The following is an 18,999-nucleotide window of genomic DNA, read 5'->3' as shown; positions in this document are numbered from 1 at the left end:
GTATACAAGTTCCAAGTCTTGTTACCTCGGATCGTAATCGTACTATTTTTTCCTCATCATTTTCACATGAAAATGTCTTTGAAAAAATGACGAGAATTCGGAGAATATGTAAGAATAGCTTCTTTGAATAGTTAAAATTGCGTATTGAAGCTACGCAGACTAACTTTTCCTTTTCTGTATAATATTTTTTGGTTAATTTTTTTGATCATGCTTTATGTAATTAGAAGTAGGAAACTGTAACCTCTATTTTTTTCTTGAAATAAATGGAATAATAATAATAAAAATCCAGGGAACAGTGAAAGTTTTTGAGGCCAGATTGAAGCGAGGGCCGAAATTCGCTTAAGTTTGAATTTCCTATTTTCTACCCGATGTGAAGACATAATTTTGCATTCGCCTTTCATCGAATATTCGGCTTTGATTCGAATTCGCATATTTAGTATTCGGTTAACCTCGGTTAACAAACACGCATTCTCATGTTACAATTCATACCGTAAGTGCGGTCGAAATTCAATAGTCATTTGTGTACCTGTTTTGGACGATTGATTTTAGGCAATTTCGCGGATTGTAGGCCGAACGAAGTGAGGTCTACAAGCGAAAGTGCCTTAAATCAACCGTCCCAAACAGGTGCACATGTGAGTTTTCATGCAGAGGGCCGGAAACCCGAGAAAATTCGAAAAATTGCCCTCATTTTCGGCCCCGAAGCATGAAAAACCTTTTTTTTGATACCAACATCGAAAGTTGATACTTTCGCCCTCGAAATCCGGGGCGAAAGTAAAAAAATGCAAGTTATGTGTTTGAGCGGGGAGAAAGAAAGAATACATAAAGCGAAAGTCAATATACATAATGCGAAAGTCGACTACATAATGTCATAGTCGACTCTTGTCAATAAGTGTACTGCGATCAAAATTGAAATAAAGCGTGCGCCAGTGCTCTTATTGAAATTAACATACGAAGTTGATACTTTTTGTCGCTGAATGATTTGTTAGTTATTTGTTAATTTTTGTGTGTGTTGTTGTTGTGATGGCTAAATAATTAAATTTTTGATATACCAGGGGGCTGCCGCCCCCTGGACCCCCGCATTTTCTGGCTAAATGCCTTCACATTTCAACATTTTGTTCTGCTGTTTGCGATACGTATCAACTTTCGATGTTGGTATCAAAAAAAATAGTATGAACGACTCGGGGCAAAAGTAAAAAAATTCAACCTGTGCGATTGAGGCCCTTGCCTTCGGCGCGGGCATCAACTCTCGCACACGGTTGAATTTTTTTACTTTCGCCCCTTGTCATTCAATGTACTATTTCGGTTCACTTTTTCATCGCTTGAAATTCAAATCTTAGGTTCACTTACGGCGTGAATACCCTCTCAGCTCACGAATACACATCGAATTTTTAAAAATCGTTTTTCGCCTCTGGTGATTTAAATAACTTTTTCATACGCGCGTTTTTATCCAGAATTTTGAAAATACATATTTTCTCACCTGAACTGTCATCAGAGAGAGCGTCAACAAAACGACATCTTCTAACCGCATTTGAGTAGAGAAAGTAAGGTTATTAGTAAGCAAATTATTTTTGTTTGTATGAGTTGACGTTGACTAAACAGCTGAAGTAAATTCATGACTAAATTTCACTGACGTCCCTGCAAATATGATATACATATAAAGTGCTAACCAAGTCATTCTGCCCACATAATAGATTATTTAGCTTTTCAGAAACGGCAAACGTATCTCAACAAAATCATAAAATCTATTACTTCTTTTGGGAATCCTGCTATATTCTTGTCTCGTGCTGTCGATAGCAGATGACAAACTGGTTCTATAAGGTCAATGCAGGCAGACAGTAATAAAGAAATACACACCAACAACGTCTTATTAAGTCTGTGGTGGTAAACATATAAGTACATGCACATGTGCATATCCAAAATAGTTATTTATGACATCGAGTGGGAACTTCTTTTTTAGGATCGAGATGTGTACTTATGACACGAGGCCACAGGCCGTGTGTCATAATACACATCGTGAGCCTAATAAAGTACTTCGCACTGAGATTCATACAACGTTTTATGCCACCGACACATCTAAAGTTTGCATATTATGATGCTGAGTGGTATAAAAATAATAAATTCATAAAATATAGTGTTCGGCACGGATAAGAGGAAATCTCGAAAAGTTATTACCTAACCCTACGCTAAGCATTACAACACCGGCTGTATAGACCAACTGCATATTTAAAGTCTACGTAATTTCCAGCCAAAAAAAACCGAACGTGTTTCAGTTATTTTATCGCATTATTTCAACCTGACTACACTCTGGATACTGCGGCACTGACAACAGGAAAAAGATAATTTCATTATTTTTTAACTTGCCGGGCAATGCCCAACGAATCCAAAAGTGAAAAGAAATACGAAGGATATTTATCGGTCATTCGTTATGGTTGCGAAATTACTCAAAATGGAATCGTTGTATTTTATAGTACTTTTCCGCCGTTTCCTCTACTAGAATTGTATATTAGCAAAAGCATTATAAATCCACATGACTTCGGCATAATGTCTACGCAGTTCCGATTCTCATTCCAATAAAATTAAAAAAAATAAAATTTAATGGAAATTCTCCGGCAAACCATATTTCCTCTTTCATTTCTATTTATTTGTCAGATTGGAACAATTATGTATGTTGACGGTAACATCAATAACTATCAAAGATTCAGGATAAATAAACGCGCAATTTTTTTTTCTGCTTTCCGCCGAACCGTGAAACATAAAACGAACCATTTTATATACAAGCAGGGCAGAAGTATGTAGTAATGAAGGAAAATTGAACAACTCCTCTGGAATATCAAATGTATGCCACTTGAAGAAAACATTACACTTCGGTAGACACATGGAGTAATAAAGGCAATTTTATTGAAACTGTCTATGTGTGCAATTTTTCTCTTTGCTTAAAATTGTCAAACCGAGGCAATTCAGGCAATGGTATGTACCATATAGTACCATACTCGTAAAAAAAAGTTTTCTTTTTCATCTGCAATGGACAGAGAATATAAAACAGTTCCAGTGTGTAGTATATAGTAAAGTTATGCCAAATTAAGGATTTTTCATCAAACAGTAAAAGCAGAAGTAGTAGATTTAATGTGAAACCCCATCTCATCCTTTAAGCAAGTAATCTCTGAGCTCTGAGGTTGTTAGGTCCCCTTTCTCATATACTTGCTGCAGTTTGAATTTGCATTACAACTTTCTTCAATTGATGTAAAAGTGAAGCAAAAAACCTTCTGCCTAGAGTGGTATTAAAGTATTTCTCAGGGAGTTTTTTGTTTCGAAGGTTTTTCTTGCTATAATATTAACCTTCCATAATGTATATCACAAAAAAAGGTTGGGTAAGGTGTAAATACAATCTTACATATTGTGATTTGTGAAAACAAACTGTGAAATTCCAGACTTTTCACAAATTCGTTGAAATGTTGAAGAAACCAGCTATAAAGTGCAAAGCATATCATGACAATGTAACATGCTCATTGAGCATTGCTCAATTTGTCAAAATTTCTACCTGGTACCATGAAAAGATGCATTGAATCTCACACCGTTGATTGAACTTTTTGTCTGCAAAAAAGGCTTATTTAGGACTTAAGTCCACTTTGAACTCTCTTTGTTCATTGTGACTGTCCGCACACATACACTTGCAGTGATTTCAGTTCCAAAATTGAACAGTCTGCCTTTCATACCTTCATATTTTCAATTTCTGAATTGACATCGCTGTAAGTAACAATATATAACGTAAAGTTCATAAATGGAATATAAAAAAGTCGTTGAACTATACGTTGCCAAACAGTCGTCTTTATTCCGATAATTCATCAATCTTTAACCCATTCTTAGCGCAACAGTTTTTTATGTGACTACATTTATGCTTAATACCCGTTGATACCGAAACTAAACAGTCTACCAATTTTCGTTTTACAACTCCATATCGACTATTAATGCACATGATTCCCCTTTCCATCTACTATATCCGTATTATAATAATTTATGTCATATGAATTATACGATCTGTTACTTCGTTTTCTTCGAACGTTATTAATGGCGAGAAGAAGCTTGTTGCATTTTGCTATTACATATAAAAACCGAAGGCACTAGATTTTTTATTCGAATTAATAAATTACAGACACGATCCACAATTATCTATACTGCCGGATAGCTTTTCCTTATATACAAATATTTTCCTATTTTCTATTTCGTGAAATGCAGATTTCAAGATATCAGTTTAATGATTGTGTGTGTGTGTGTGAGTGTGTGAATATAATGTGGTTTGGTGTGTAGAAATGTAGTAAGTTTTCCAAATCAACCGCTTGTATGTTGCCGGTATATAGATGATTTGTGCGCATATACGATATTATTTTAAAGTGTATATCTACATAAAATGAACTACGTGCAAGTATTCAGTGGTAGCTTTAGCTATGTGCTTTTTGTTATACATAAACAACACGAAAATTTCGCGAAACTTAATGCACGAAAATTCTGTATTTGTATTTGTGTTGCTATGCATTGGTGTCAACATTCTGGCCAGTGGAATATACAAACGAAAAAATTTCCCCTATTCGAGAGTTCTTTACAATAGACAATATAGTTACGAACTTCACTTTAGTCTTTAGTTCGCGGCTAGAAGCTATAGTGAAAATACACGAAAACAAAACGGCGTGAAATGTGAACAGTTTTTTTTTTGTTGATGTCGATGTTGTTGTTGTTGTTTTTTGAAGTATATTTCTATGGGAAAATAGAAATTCGCCGGACTATATAGTTTTTCATATATTTTACTGTTTTGAGTGTTTCATTTTTCGATTTTTCCTGTTTCAATTGATGAACTTGATTGGATGGTTTAGCGATAGGTGTCAACATAAAATTGAATTATGAACAAAAAGCAAAACAAATAATTTTTGTTTCGCAAAAAAAAAAAGAAATCCGTAAACAGGACACGTTATGGAATTTCCCGTGTGATGTGAAAAAATAATACAAAAAAAATTATTGGAAAATGATTTTTGTCATGTTTTAACAAAATTGCGTGCAAAGAGAAATATTTTTTTTTCTAAGCAATATAGCTTTGTGCATAAATATAATACGTTCAAGCTTGGTGGAGTAAATGCTGCAGTGTATGTGTTTGAACAAGAAAAGGATAATGAATTTTAATCTTGAACTAAAAAACATCGAATCGTATAGCGAGTTGTTATAGCAACATCAGTCATTGTTATATACACAACACACTCAAATATATACGTACATACATACGAGTGTTTAGGGATCGTCGGCTTTTATTTATATATAACAAAAAAAACTATTATATATATTCAATTCACGTCGTTACTTTATATACAAATAATTGCAATCATTTCACTATATTCGTAGAGCTTAACCGTATAATTAAGAAAATTAAATAAAAAAAGTTTCATCATAAATTGTGCTTTTGCTGTGTGCCTGCTGCCCAATGCCTATTATATATATAAAAAGTCAGTAGTAGAAAGAAAATCGTAGGGAAAACCTTTAGTGAATTAAAATGTATTGAACCTTTGATGATGTTATGCAATTTAATATTTTGTGTGACAACAAAAACTGAACACACGGAAGACATTACTTGTAAAACATCACCACAAGTTGATTTTTTTTTATTTGTATGTCGTACGGTGAGTGAAAACGATTTTTGTTTCCTGCATATATAATATATCAATGCAGAGGAAAGTTTATAAATTCAGTGGTTTTTATAAGTGTTGTGCTATTTTTAGTGAAACGATTTTTTTTTGTATTCTAATATGCCACTACAAGTCGGTTGATAGTCGATAGTAAATCATAAGGTAAATGGGATATGGTCGAACACATGTTTTGAAAATCATAAAAAAGAAACCCAGCAAAATAGCAAGTTATATATCGGGCCCAGGATAATTATGGATTCACGAAATGACGAAGAACGAAACGTATTTATTCGATTTTTAATAGCTTTTTTTGTGAATATAATTTTAGGTATTGTGTGTCAACCTATTTACGCTGAGTAAATGATTAATAGTAGAGGCTGATGAATGCATATTTCGTTCACATTTAGGTCTTTTAATTAGAAACCTTTTTTGGGGGGAGAACGTTCAGTAACGTTTCACTTTTACTGTATACGTATCGAAAAAAGGGGCATACTTTTGTATTATTTTGCGCGGAATTCATTTGAATGAAAATGCCACAGTTAATTTCGGTTCATAAGAGTTAACCTATCAGAAACAGCAAGTGTATTGCTAATAAGCCTTTTACTTCTGTTGATCGAAGCAGTGTTTGATACCAAATCTTTTACTTTATTGGTTTAAACATTCAGTTTACCAAGTAAAATACAATTATTCGTTGCTGTCGATAGCAGATGATTATCCGTCTCTGAAAGATTGACTGACACAAGGTGATAATTTCAACAATTGAAGATATAAACTTGAAAATTTGTTAGCATGTTGTTAGCTCGGAAATCTGTAACAAAGATGACGATTTTTTTGAGGTGTATTTCCTGAAAAACCAACGAAAATCTACAAAAATCAAATTTTCCTCAACAACATTTAGACATACGGTCATATTTTCATGTCTCCGAAGGGGTCATTAGAACTCAAACCGTTGAAATGACCCATTTTCTGTCGTACACACCATACGACTATATCATTGTGGCGACTATTAGCTGAAAACTGCAAAACAAATAATTTTCTTATTATTTGATTTATAATTTACTTTGCAAACGACTCCATTTTACATTCTGTTTCCCCATCGAATAACCGACACGCCACCTGTACTACTATTAAATCGAGATTATTTAGCTTCGACATCAAATAGTCATGCCGTAAATTATAAAGCAAACTTGGTACGGTATAAACGAGACGAATATAACGCAAAACAAATGCTTGGTTAGTTAGTTTATCTCCTGCAAGCTGATATTTCATACATTACGCGTTTCTGCATATAAACACAAACGCATACATAACCAGAGCCTATACGATTGGATAATTCACACATAACCCACCTAGGATAAATTTACTTTCCATCTACATATTTGAAAAAAAAAAAAAAATCGCCGAACGGCGGAAACGAACACGGGACCAGCAGCATATCAACCAAACATGCTGACCACTACGCCAACAAATCACATAACGCGATGCAATTGGTGTCAGTAGTGGTTCGTTTATCACTTCTACATCGATCAAATAATCAGAGTAGTCGGAATGATGTGATTTGAACGAAATGTTGAGGTGGATAGTATATGTGTGTGAGTAAGTAAATAAAGGATTCTCTGTATGATGTTTCTTTTGTTGTGAATGCGTTTTAAAACAACATGCTTAATTAATTAATTTTAAATCCAAATTTTTGTGGTTATTTCGCTAATGTATGAAATATCAGCTTGCAGGAGATAAAACATTGTTCTACCTTGGTGTATATTTCTCGAATCACTTCTTATGTACAATTGTATATACACTCGCTGGCGCTCGTTATATACAATTGTACATACGAAGTTATTCTCGAAATATACACCAAGGTAGAAAATGTACTATAGTCTTTCTTGTGTAAGAACATTGTCAAAAACGGCAAGCATAACAGAAGTTTTACTATAGGATTTATTACAGGCTTTAACATTTTAAATGTCTCACTGTCATTTTTTTTCAAAGAATGCCATTGTGAATTCGCAATGACACAATGAAATTCCCAGAAAAATTTGACAGTGAGACATTTGAAATGTCAAAGACTGTACTTCATTCGATCTAAAAAAAATCCAAGAAATTAATTTCAAATCTTTTACTTCATTTGTTTTGTACATGTTTTTTTGGTATACAAGATCGCATTAGTCAGAGCTTGTTGTTTATTCCTACAGTCGTTATCAATAACAGATGATAACCCTCGTGATAACCGTCTGCAAAACGGCTTCAAAATTTTGTCAATTTCCTGAAAAAAAAAGTTCAGACCGAGATGTGATTCACACACGACAAAAATATCACCAACATGATTTGTTGAATTTCTTACTCCTTCTGATTAAAGTATTTTCAACAAAAACTTGTACTTCTTAAATACTAATAAAATTTTGCTATTATATAAGTCGGTACTCTCTGTTCAACGCTTACTTGTGTACTTGCTGTCGTTAGCAGATGAAATAGCCGTCTGCTAAAGGTTCTTGCAATAATGCGTTCAAGGTTGTTATTTTTCTCTCAAATCTTTAATTAATTTTCAATTTTCCTTTCCATTCGTGTTTATGCTCTTAAACAATTCAATTGTATATCAATCGGTTCACTTCCATCACTGAAGGCCTCGGATTAAATTTAAATATTTGATGGGATAAAGTTTTAGTTTTATTGGCGTAGATAAATTTTGCCTCGTTTTGTTACTGTGAGCCTTGTGCATACCTGTTGTAGCAACGTTATTTTTTAGTGCAGAATCTAATTAATTTTTCATCCAATGTTACTGTGCAGAATTCACGTATTATTTATTGAATTTAATCAACATTCCTACGAAGATTTAACGTAAACACTGGATTTAGGAAATTATCGTCTGGAAAATTAGATTCTTATTGCTTTGGTATCATGCAGGATTTTTTTACGTATCTCAATCACATACTGTTCATATCAAATATTTACACAAAGTACTAGCATCATTTTCTACATTTCTACCCCACCCAATCTTTTACTTTTACTGCAATTTCTTTTTATTGTATGGTAACATTAAGAGTAGTGTACGTCTTGATAAAGTAAAACATAACGAAAAGTTATTGAAAGAAAAGTATATCTCAACTAGCACTGTGACACGATATTGTTCATTGGATCGAATTTCCATCCAATCAAAAATTCCATTACAATAGAACGTTCTATTCAAATACGGTATGTCGCCGGACACAGTATAAGAATTAAATGTACAACATTCATGGGACAGACATAGTCTGGATTTCTTTATAAAATGTTGTGTTAAATTTGAAGACAATTTTTAACCGTTGTAATACATGAACATTACTTGCATTTGTTAATGAGAAATTGTGATGTTGTCGAATATATTCGTTTCGTCTCAGTCTGAAATGCATTTATTCTGAAATTGAAAAATTATGTGCGGTTCCAGTTATTTGATAAAATGGTTCGGTTCAGGGGTTTCGATTGATGGTTCGGTTGTTAGTTGTTAGATTGTAATTGATTTTTGGTTTTGTTCTTTGTGTGAAACGTAATTCTCGTGTAATTAGGTTTGAAAAATAATTTTAAGGCTCAACATTTCCATGGCGGAAATGTCAAGCTTTTCTTAATTTACCAACGTTCATGACGTAGAAATGTACCCACTAGCAGTAGTTGCTGACGAGGGACCTATAATTTATAAGTTAGCTTGCGAGGTATCGGGCAAAGCACCTAGCAGGGTAATAGAAAAAAATAAAGTAGTACTTTAATCGAAGTATGCGAATATTTCCATACCTTTTTTTTTGATAATGTCATTGCAAAATTACCATTAAGGCTGCTAATGGTATTATTGGTATCAAAAAACTACTCTATTTGACGTGTAAAAACCTCTATTACCCTGCTAGGTGCTTTGTATCGGGGAATTTGGCATGATGTGCCAAAAGAACGCACTTTTCAACAACGTAAAAAGTGAACTAGCACTGGCAAATTCAATGCTGCAAGTGCTTTTTCGCCCTGTCATCGGACCTAGTTACTCCTTTTACAAAATTTTGGTATCAAAAAATCGTGTGCGAGTTCGCCTTTTATGTAGTTGAAAGATACGTTGTTTTAACACCGTGTGCCAGCAAAAATCTGCCCTACAACGCATAAAAACTTTACAAACCGGCAGAAATTGGCAAGTTTGAACTCATACAAGTTGACTAAGGAAGGCAGATTTACACACAACTTGCTTTCACCTCTCACTTGGAATTTATTTTGTTCATCCTTTAACACATTCAAAATAATTGCGGCTTGCCTACTTTCGGCACCCTGGACTTTACTTAAATAGTCGTGGAATGCCTCCAAATAAATTTCTAAAAATCAAGAATTCAGTTTTGGATTTTTAGAAATTTATTTGGAGGCATTCCTCGACTATTTACGTAAAGTCCAGGGTGTCGAAAGTTGGCAGGCCGCAATTAATTTCAATGTGTTAAAGTCAAGTCCTATTTTGGTCCCTAATTTGACGATTTCATCTTTTTGCGAAATTATTTCAATCAAAGAGTCAGAGTACAACTCAATGGGTGTTGTTCGTCAATCTTATTACCAAAATGTACTGTTATTGGTGAATACGTAAACCCACTTCTTAAAACGAAAACCTACTTTGATATTTCAGGACCACTACTGCCTGGTTTTTTTATGCGTGGACAGAATCAAATACCTAAGTACAAGAGAGTGACAGGCGACAAATTTTATCGAATCACACATAAATATTGCAAATTTCCCGGACCGAGATGTAGGGGGAAAAGTAAGAGAAAGTCTAATCTAGAGGTGTCAACTTTCGGAACTGTTTGGATTTTTTCAGAGATTGCTTCTAATGGAATTTCAACGATCTCTTAATGATAGTTTGAATATGCTCAGCGATATGTGTTTCCGTCTAGTGTTAAAAGGAGACGTCAGTCAATAAAATTTATTGACGTCATGTAGGACTATGATTCGTGTACGAGCCAGGCCGATTTCTAATAAATTGTATTTTTTAATTCTGTACCAGATCTTTTACTTCATTGGTTTTGACGTACAGTTGATGGTTAGCCGTGCAGAGGTCAAAGGTCCAGAATATTGAAGAAGGAAAAAAAAGTTCAACAAATCATTTTGTCACGATTTATCAAAAAAAATCCCGCCAAGCTCTCATTAAGTTACAAATACTAGGTCCCACCTTTTGGGCGGGTCAGGTCCCTTGACTGACCATTTTTTCAATATATTTTTGATCAATTTCATTGTTGAACTTCCGAAACATCACTGATACAAATACCTACATTTAATGTATCGATTACTCTATACATGACAACAAAATTTGACAGAAAAAGTTCTTCAAATAAACCTTCGAACGTAAGACCGAATGATCTTTGAGTTCTCATTTTTCTTATAAATTTGCAGCAAGATTTTCAATCAACCACAAATCGTAAAAAAAATGAGACTCGTGTGAATTACGGCCCTCGCTCCGCTCTGGCCGCAAACTTCCCACTCGTATGAGCTATCTATTATTCTGTTTGATTGCCATTTTGTCAAATTTAATCAGAGTAGATGCGAAGTTTTACGAATGTGGAACGATGAGAGGACTCTTTCACTTTGGTAAAAAATAAAAAACGCGATAGATGTTCTTCTCTTACAGTTTTGTACAAAAAAGGAAGTCCCCCGGTACTTACTAAATTTACAAAACCTTCAATCGTGAATAAAATTTGGATGGTAATAAACGACCGATAAATTAATTTATTTTTTTTTGTCGTTTCTTCACTTTTGTCGATTTTTTTCGTCGATTCAGAAAGCGACAAAAGTGAAGAATTGACGAAACGTCTCTAAGTTACATTTCGTAGAAGGATGAATTCCCTAGGAACGAACAAAACGCCTTCTCATTACATTTCGTTGAAGGATGGAGTCCCTAGGAACGAACAGAACGCCTTTGCATTACATTTCGTAGAAGGATGAATTCCCTAGGAGCGAACAGAACGCCTTCTCATTACATTTCGTTGAAGGATGGAGTCCCTAGGAACGAACCGCCATTGCTTTATATTTCCAAAATCGACAAAGTGTGAAGGAAAGCCTTTTTTTACTGATTTACTGAAGAGGTGCCAGCGACATGTACCACATTTCTATCGGTAATTTATTATTTTTTATCGGTAAAATTGAATGAGTTGTAAAATATTTTGTTTGATTGTTGGAATAATGAATTTAAAAAAAATAATTTTTAGAAATTAGTTGAGAATGACTTAAGTTACATTGCCTACAAAGAAAGATGGTTACATTTAACATAAAAATTTCCTACACTTTTCAATCATAGTGTGCTCATTTGATAGCAGGCATTTTTCTGCCGTAAGACATTGAGTAAAAAACATCTTTCTTTGGTATAGTAGACGCATTAAATTTGTTAGTCAACTATCAAATTTGATAGTCAACTATCAATTTTGATAGTCAACTATCAATTTTGATAGTCAACTATCAATTTTGATAGTCAACTATCAATTTTGATAGTCAACTATCAAATTTGATAGTCAACTATCAATTTTGATAGTCAACTATCAATTTTGATAGTCAACTATCAAATTTGATAGTCAACTATCAAATTTGATAGTCAACTATCAAAATTTGATAGTCAACTATCAAAATTTGATAGTCAACTATCAAGTTGTTAGTCAACTATCAAGTTGTTAGTCAACTATCAAATTTGATAGTCAACTATCAAGTTGTTAGTCAACTATCAAATTTGATAGTCAACTATCAAGTTGTTAGTCAACTATCAAATTTGATAGTCAACTATCAAGTTGTTAGTCAACTATCAAATTTGATAGTCAACTATCAAATTGTTACTCAACTATCAAGTTGTTAGTCAACTATCAAATTTGATAGTCAACAATCAACTATCAATTTTGATAGTCAACTATCAAATTTGATAGTCAACTATCAATTTTGATAGTCAACTATCAAATTTGATAGTCAACTATCAAGTTGTTAGTCAACTATCAAATTTGATAGTCAACTATCAAGTTGTTAGTCAACTATCAAATTTGATAGTCAACTATCAAGTTGTTAGTCAACTATCAAATTTGATAGTCAACTATCAAGTTGTTAGTCAACTATCAAGTTGTTAGTCAACTATCAAATTTGATAGTCAACTATCAAGTTGTTAGTCAACTATCAAATTTGATAGTCAACTATCAAGTTGTTAGTCAACTATCAAATTTGATAGTCAACTATCAAGTTGTTAGTCAACTATCAAATTTGATAGTCAACTATCAAATTTGATAGTCAACTATCAAATTGTTACTCAACTATCAAGTTGTTAGTCAACTATCAAATTTGATAGTCAACATCAGATTTGTTAGCAGTTCACTAACAAGAGATGTTTACCGGTTAGAGGCTGGGCATGTACTGACGAAATTTTTCTTTTTACTTGTTTCATGCACATTATCGAAAACATACTTATACGATTTACACACACTACGCAACCAAATCAAATTTCATCAAAGTAATCTTTTTCGATAGAGGCTATAATCAACAGTGTAAAATCCTGTTTTTCCTGGATAGCTTCCAGATCCTTCGTCCCACATTGCCCATCTTCGAACTTAGCCTCGAGATTTTAATTCCACATATTTAAAAAAAAGATTCATCCAAATAGCTTGAGAATTACTCAAGTTATCGTGCCTTCAACGATTTTTTGTCACCCACATTTAACGTTTTTCATACCATTTCATACATTTTCAATCATAGTGAACTTTTTTGTCACCCACATATTTCGGTATTTTCTGGTGTAAGACCCTGACTTTCAGTCAAGGGAATAATCAGAGCCACGCGTTCATGTTTGAGGCACAATTAAATATCTAAAATAAAATAAAACCAAAACCGGAATATTACCTATGATGGCTGTGTGATGAGTGTATGTATGCAGATAAATAAAAATGCCTACGAAATCTGATTGTCATTCTCTTCAACCATTTACAACATACCCTCAACTAGTTTCATTATTATCTAATAATAATTAATTTGTAACCTCCCATAATTTATGAGTTAGCAAAAACGTGTCTCGTGCTATAGAAACTTTGTACATTTGTCGCCTTTATACACAGCTAAAAAAGCTCGACTTATTTGCCATGCTATTTTATTTTTAGAAAATCGAAAAAAACAAAAGCCCGTCTGTTACTAACTTAATACGTCATTTTATTTAACACAGAACGCTACGCACAACATAGATAGAATATCAATAAAAAAGCAAACAACCCTCAGAGATGATGAATATACATAAAAATTAGTGGAAAAGTAGTAGATATTGGATGGGTGGAGGGTTTTATTATTTTTTTTTTTCGACGGTCTTTGCATTGAAAATGAAATCAAAACAAATTAACAATGTAAAAATGAATAGAGCTTTTGTTGATAATTAATAATATTCAGAGGCTGACTGCCGTCTTGTTTAAGGCTATGATGAATGGCTTTTCGAGTTAATTGTACGCGATTTAAGAACTTTATTTGTTATATGTGGCTGATTATCGTACACATAATACTAACATTGATATAGAAAGAGATACATAAATCATCGACTCAGATGAAATTTATTGTATTCATGAGTTGGGTATTGTATTCCCGCCGTCGTACATATATATCGCTGTAGTAACAATGCAATTTATTTGTTTTAATAAAAACCGATTCGAATAGAAATCAAGTAAAAGCCCATCCAATAAATTCGTTCGTGACTTGTTGGTTCGGAATTTAAATATTTAACAACAAAAATATCGTAGGTACGTACAACTTCTAGATTTCTTCAACAGGCACAACATCATAAAAAAAATTAAAGGTTTATCGTTCGATAAAAATGACATAGACAAACGTAACCTGATACAGTCTTGTTTAGCATTAAAAATTGAACGACAAAATATTGGATGGAACACAGTCAGAAGAAGTATAAAGTTGCTACGCTTTTTTTTTGTTAAATTCGTATGAAATATTTATGAAAAGATTAAAAATTTACGCCAAGTAAATACAACTGTGGTGATGGAATTAAAAGCCATTCAGCTACGTTGATGTTACACCAAAAACAAATAGCAAGGTGTGCTTTCATATTTCCCACATGAATTTCGTTATTTACAATCGTTACGAGTTTTACATCGCAACTGTTGTGGCGTAAAAGGACTGTTCTTTGCCAAGGTTTTGTGTGATATGATTATGTTGTTCACTTGGTGTAGTTCCGTCAAATGATTGAGTATATATGGTTTTGGTAAAGTGCGACGTAACAATTATTATGTGGAAGCAGATACGCAGAAAAATGTTTCGCTAACTGTTGCAAGAAGTATAAGTATTCTACTTGAGTTATTTGATGGCCTTTAATTCCCGACATACAGAAACGGAATGAGACAAAACTCGTTTTCTACAAGTTATGGACTTAAATTTCAAATTTCAAATTTATTTCGTTTGAAATTGTTTTATAATAAAGGCATTCATTGAGACTGAATTGAAATGATGCTGGTCACATACGGCTATTCATCTGTTATCGATAATGACGACACAAATAATGACAAGCTCTGGGTAATATGGACCTTCATATAGTAAAATGGATGTTAAAAAAATTGAAGTACAAGATTTGAAATCAACAGATTAAAAATACTTTCATCGATGGAAGTAATAGACCCGATAGCCGATAAGTATACTGGTCATATACTTGCCGTCTGTAACAGGTTCACCACTAGAACTATGGGTATAATATAAACAGAAATTAAAAAAATTTCATGAAATTGTAAAACCATTTCCATCGACAATTTAGCTTTTTGGTGAAAATGTTGACACACAACAAATTATATTCTTCGCTTTAATCAAAAAACCAAATCAAAACTTCCATAAAATTATGAAATCAATTTGACGACTCCGATTGTTTTCCAATTTATGAATAGGTTGCTTTCCACATTCATCCACCAACCACTCAATCTTTCTTATGTTTCCGTAATAGAAATTTTATGGGTTTGTTTTTCATATATAAATCTTGATGCGAAACGTTCTTCGTCATTTTGTAGAATTTGATATGTAGGTCGGTTATATATACGAGAAGCAGCTATGGACTCTTCGAACCCGTTCCGGTTTTATGTTTTATTTTTCTTTATAACTTTTTGTACAATTTTAGATACAAAAAATTGAAATGGTATAAATTGAAGCTTATAAATAACCAGGAAAAAAAAACATCGAACTCAATGTAATAATGTTTGCTTTAAATAAATGATTGATTGAATCATGTGCGATTACCAGCAGAATTATGTTCCCGTGAAAATTTTACTATAAAATTCATAATCAAATCAATGCATGTCCAATCGACATGTCCGTATAGATTTAAACAAAACACCAATGACATCGTTTTTTGCTTCGTATAACTTTCCAAATCGTCATAAAAGTATAGTTGAATGACGAGAGAATAAAACAAAAAAATGTTGTGATAAATTATTGCCTTTTAATGGATATATTGGATTACGACATACATCAATAAAACGACAGACAAGTCTATAGCGGATAGTTTCGACATACAACAACAACAAAAAAACCAAACATCAAAATGCCGGTTCGACGTGGACATGTCGCTCCGAAAACAACACTCATTGAAACAATCATTCGGAAATTCGACACCCACAGTAAGTGCTCTATAATTTATTTATTTATTAAACTTTTATCGTTTTAGTATATAATGTGTAATATGTTCAATCAGGTCACTTCAGGAATTTTATGTTTTTATTGCTTTTGTTGTTTACAGGAGTATGAAAATTACATTAAATTGGAATCGTTTTTATTTTACAAAAATTTACGTCCGCAATAAAAGCAAGAGTCCTGGTAATATGAAAATTCTTTTTTTTTATGGAAATATGGGAAATATTTTCGTAATTTGAAATCGGTTTATATTGATTTTGTTATTAATAAAAAATGTAAGTACCTAGGACAACAAAATTAAAGGTACAGTCGAGGAAAAATTAGAAGTCTGTATATCCTATGTGGATTGAATAACATCAATTGGATTGAATTCGTTGAATATGTGATTTGTTTATTTTCTCGCAATGTATTCTATTTTACATCCCAATATAGACTGCAAGAATTTAGTGTTAAATTTGTTTAACGGAGCCGTCGACGAGTTCAATGTATATACGATGAATGATACAAGCGTTCCGTTGACTTCATTTACAGTCGAAATGTGAAATTGTTGTTTGAGTTTGTACTGTCCCGCTTTCTTCTAATGTATAGCTCTGCTATTGATGCAACGGGTGCAATCATGCAATAAAAAAACTTTCAAAAAATTGAACTGCACATTACAACTACTTGTACAAATACTTGTACATTCAAGGAGTTTGCAGCACGAGCCAAACATGTATGACTCATGGAGTGGAAATTCTGAGATATATTTTAGGAAGAGTGCACAGCGTAAAATATTTAACATCCTCACTGGTCTGATCATTATTCAAATGCGTTCTCACTCTAATCATGCAGTAAAATCATTTGCTTAAAATTTGATTACAATACTGATGTATATTAGTTTGAGTAGGGAGATGTATCTGTTTCCCATTACTGATTATACTTAGTAGCGGACCGACAATATCTATTGTGCATTCTTTGATCCGTTGCCATAAAAATTAAGGATTACCATTCCATGTTCGCTTTACTTACCTTCTTTCACTTATGTACTCTGTGTGTTGTAACATCTTTTTGAGAAAATTTGGAAAATGAAACGAAAAATTCTTTAAAAGGTGGGAAAATTGATGAAAAATAGAAAAATCTTTTTTTGAAAACTAAACCTGATAAGAACAGATTTGTCACTTAATTTGGGAAAGTTTCTCCAGATTATATTAATCCGAGCCGAAGACGAGGTCAATCTAAATTTAAAGAAAATCGTTTGTATGGCCAATCGATAAAACTATTCATATCCAACAATCAGCATTAAAAATCAGCTTGAAATCTAATTTTTCGAAAATATAATTAGCTAGCCATAAACTAATTTTAAGTTCAATTTAAGTCTATTAATAGACACGTTAACATCTTCCGAGTATGTAATATATTTTCGACTACACCTCACCTCTTTATTGCTTAATTTAATAGATTAAAAAGCGCAGTGAATGTAATGATAGCAACACAGAGCGAAAGGGAAAAAGAACAACGATAATACATTATTCGAAAATTTATTGCCCCATTATACTTTCAAGTTAAAACGGAGATATTTTCAGAGAATCGTTACTCTCATGATATGTAAATAAACAGAATTTTGCAGTAAAATTGACATGAGAGAAACTTTTTTTTATTTGCTGTCTGAATAGGGACATTAAGTTTACACTTCACACTATTCGGTACGTAGATTGAATTACGTAACATTGATACGAGAACACTCCAATGTGTAATGCTTCGGATTCAAGTCGATTTCATCCTGACGTTTCGATGTTAAAATTTATTGTTATCCCGGCAAAAACTCTTTCAGAGCAAAGTTGGACGCAGTCTACAGTCTATATGTGTGACAACTTCTAAAACAAGTGATATCGCTAGAGGTGACGCTGTCAGCGTCGTTACACAAAATTGAATTTCACAGCCAATTAATTGAAATTAGCTGGCCTAGTTTTCCAAAGCATTCGACAATCAATTTTTTCAGAAAAAATTTGAACCAACAGAATTGTGACTGAAAAATTTTCAACAAAAAATTTACCACAAAAAATTCTGCGTCGCATGTGGCAGATTAAAGTTCTCGTAGGTTTGTCCGAGAGGATCTGCCACTTTGCGACCAATTTTTTTCCAGCTGCCCAACATACACCGAAAGTAGCCAAATTTTTCTAATTTCTCACCATGTAAACCGTAACATTCAAAACCTTTACATTTTGCTACCAAATTACAACCAACTTCACAACAATAATCACAACACATCATCACAACATTTCCATCACAAAATGGCTGTACATATTTATATGAGAGAAATTGTTCTGAAAATTATTAATTAATTACACAAAATTCTGATTTTTCCTGGGATAATGATGAATGAAACTTAAGTTCTAATGGTATGACTAAGGTCCCTGCAAAGTTTCATAGAGATTGGCTGACTACTTTCCGAGATAGCCCGTCGATAGATAGATAGATAGAAACATTCAGAGGAAGTTGAAAGATTTTGATTGTTTGGAAAAAGTCAATTTGGTGTATTTAGTATGAAAAGTGACCAATTTCAAAACGATGTATCTCCGGTAATTTTAAACCTACATAGTCGAGTGAGAGCTTGTTTTGTTCGTATAATACAAAAATATTATGAAATAGGTTTTGTGATGATATAGACCAAAGGGTAGAAACTGAAATGTTCGGCTATATATAGTTGACGCGTCTCAAAAAATTTTCTTCGTTCTTTTTT

The 18,999-nt window shown here is 33.0% G+C and overlaps 1 protein-coding gene across 6 annotated transcripts in view; it reads left to right on the top strand.

Annotated features, from left to right (window-relative positions):
• The first annotated feature begins 4,574 nt into the window (after positions 1-4,574).
• The window catches only part of LOC119079989 (potassium voltage-gated channel subfamily H member 6), a 108,834-nt gene continuing 94,409 nt past the window's right edge, over positions 4,575-18,999 (top strand). For 2 of the 6 annotated variants that reach the window (XM_037188149.1, XM_037188146.1), the window contains exons 1-2: positions 4,575-5,828; positions 15,769-16,267. In XM_037188149.1, the coding sequence (XP_037044044.1) occupies positions 16,192-16,267 (76 nt within the window). In that variant the 5' untranslated portion in view covers positions 4,575-5,828; positions 15,769-16,191. The remainder of the gene's footprint in view (positions 5,829-15,768; positions 16,268-18,999) is intronic. The other 4 variants (XM_037188150.1, XM_037188147.1, XM_037188148.1 and 1 more) reach the window with 3 other exon arrangements.

Source organism: Bradysia coprophila, unplaced genomic scaffold (assembly GCF_014529535.1).
Source record: "Bradysia coprophila strain Holo2 unplaced genomic scaffold, BU_Bcop_v1 contig_350, whole genome shotgun sequence".
NCBI classification, from domain to species: Eukaryota; Metazoa; Arthropoda; class Insecta; order Diptera; family Sciaridae; genus Bradysia; species Bradysia coprophila.
This window is presented reverse-complemented; position numbering and strand designations above follow the sequence as displayed.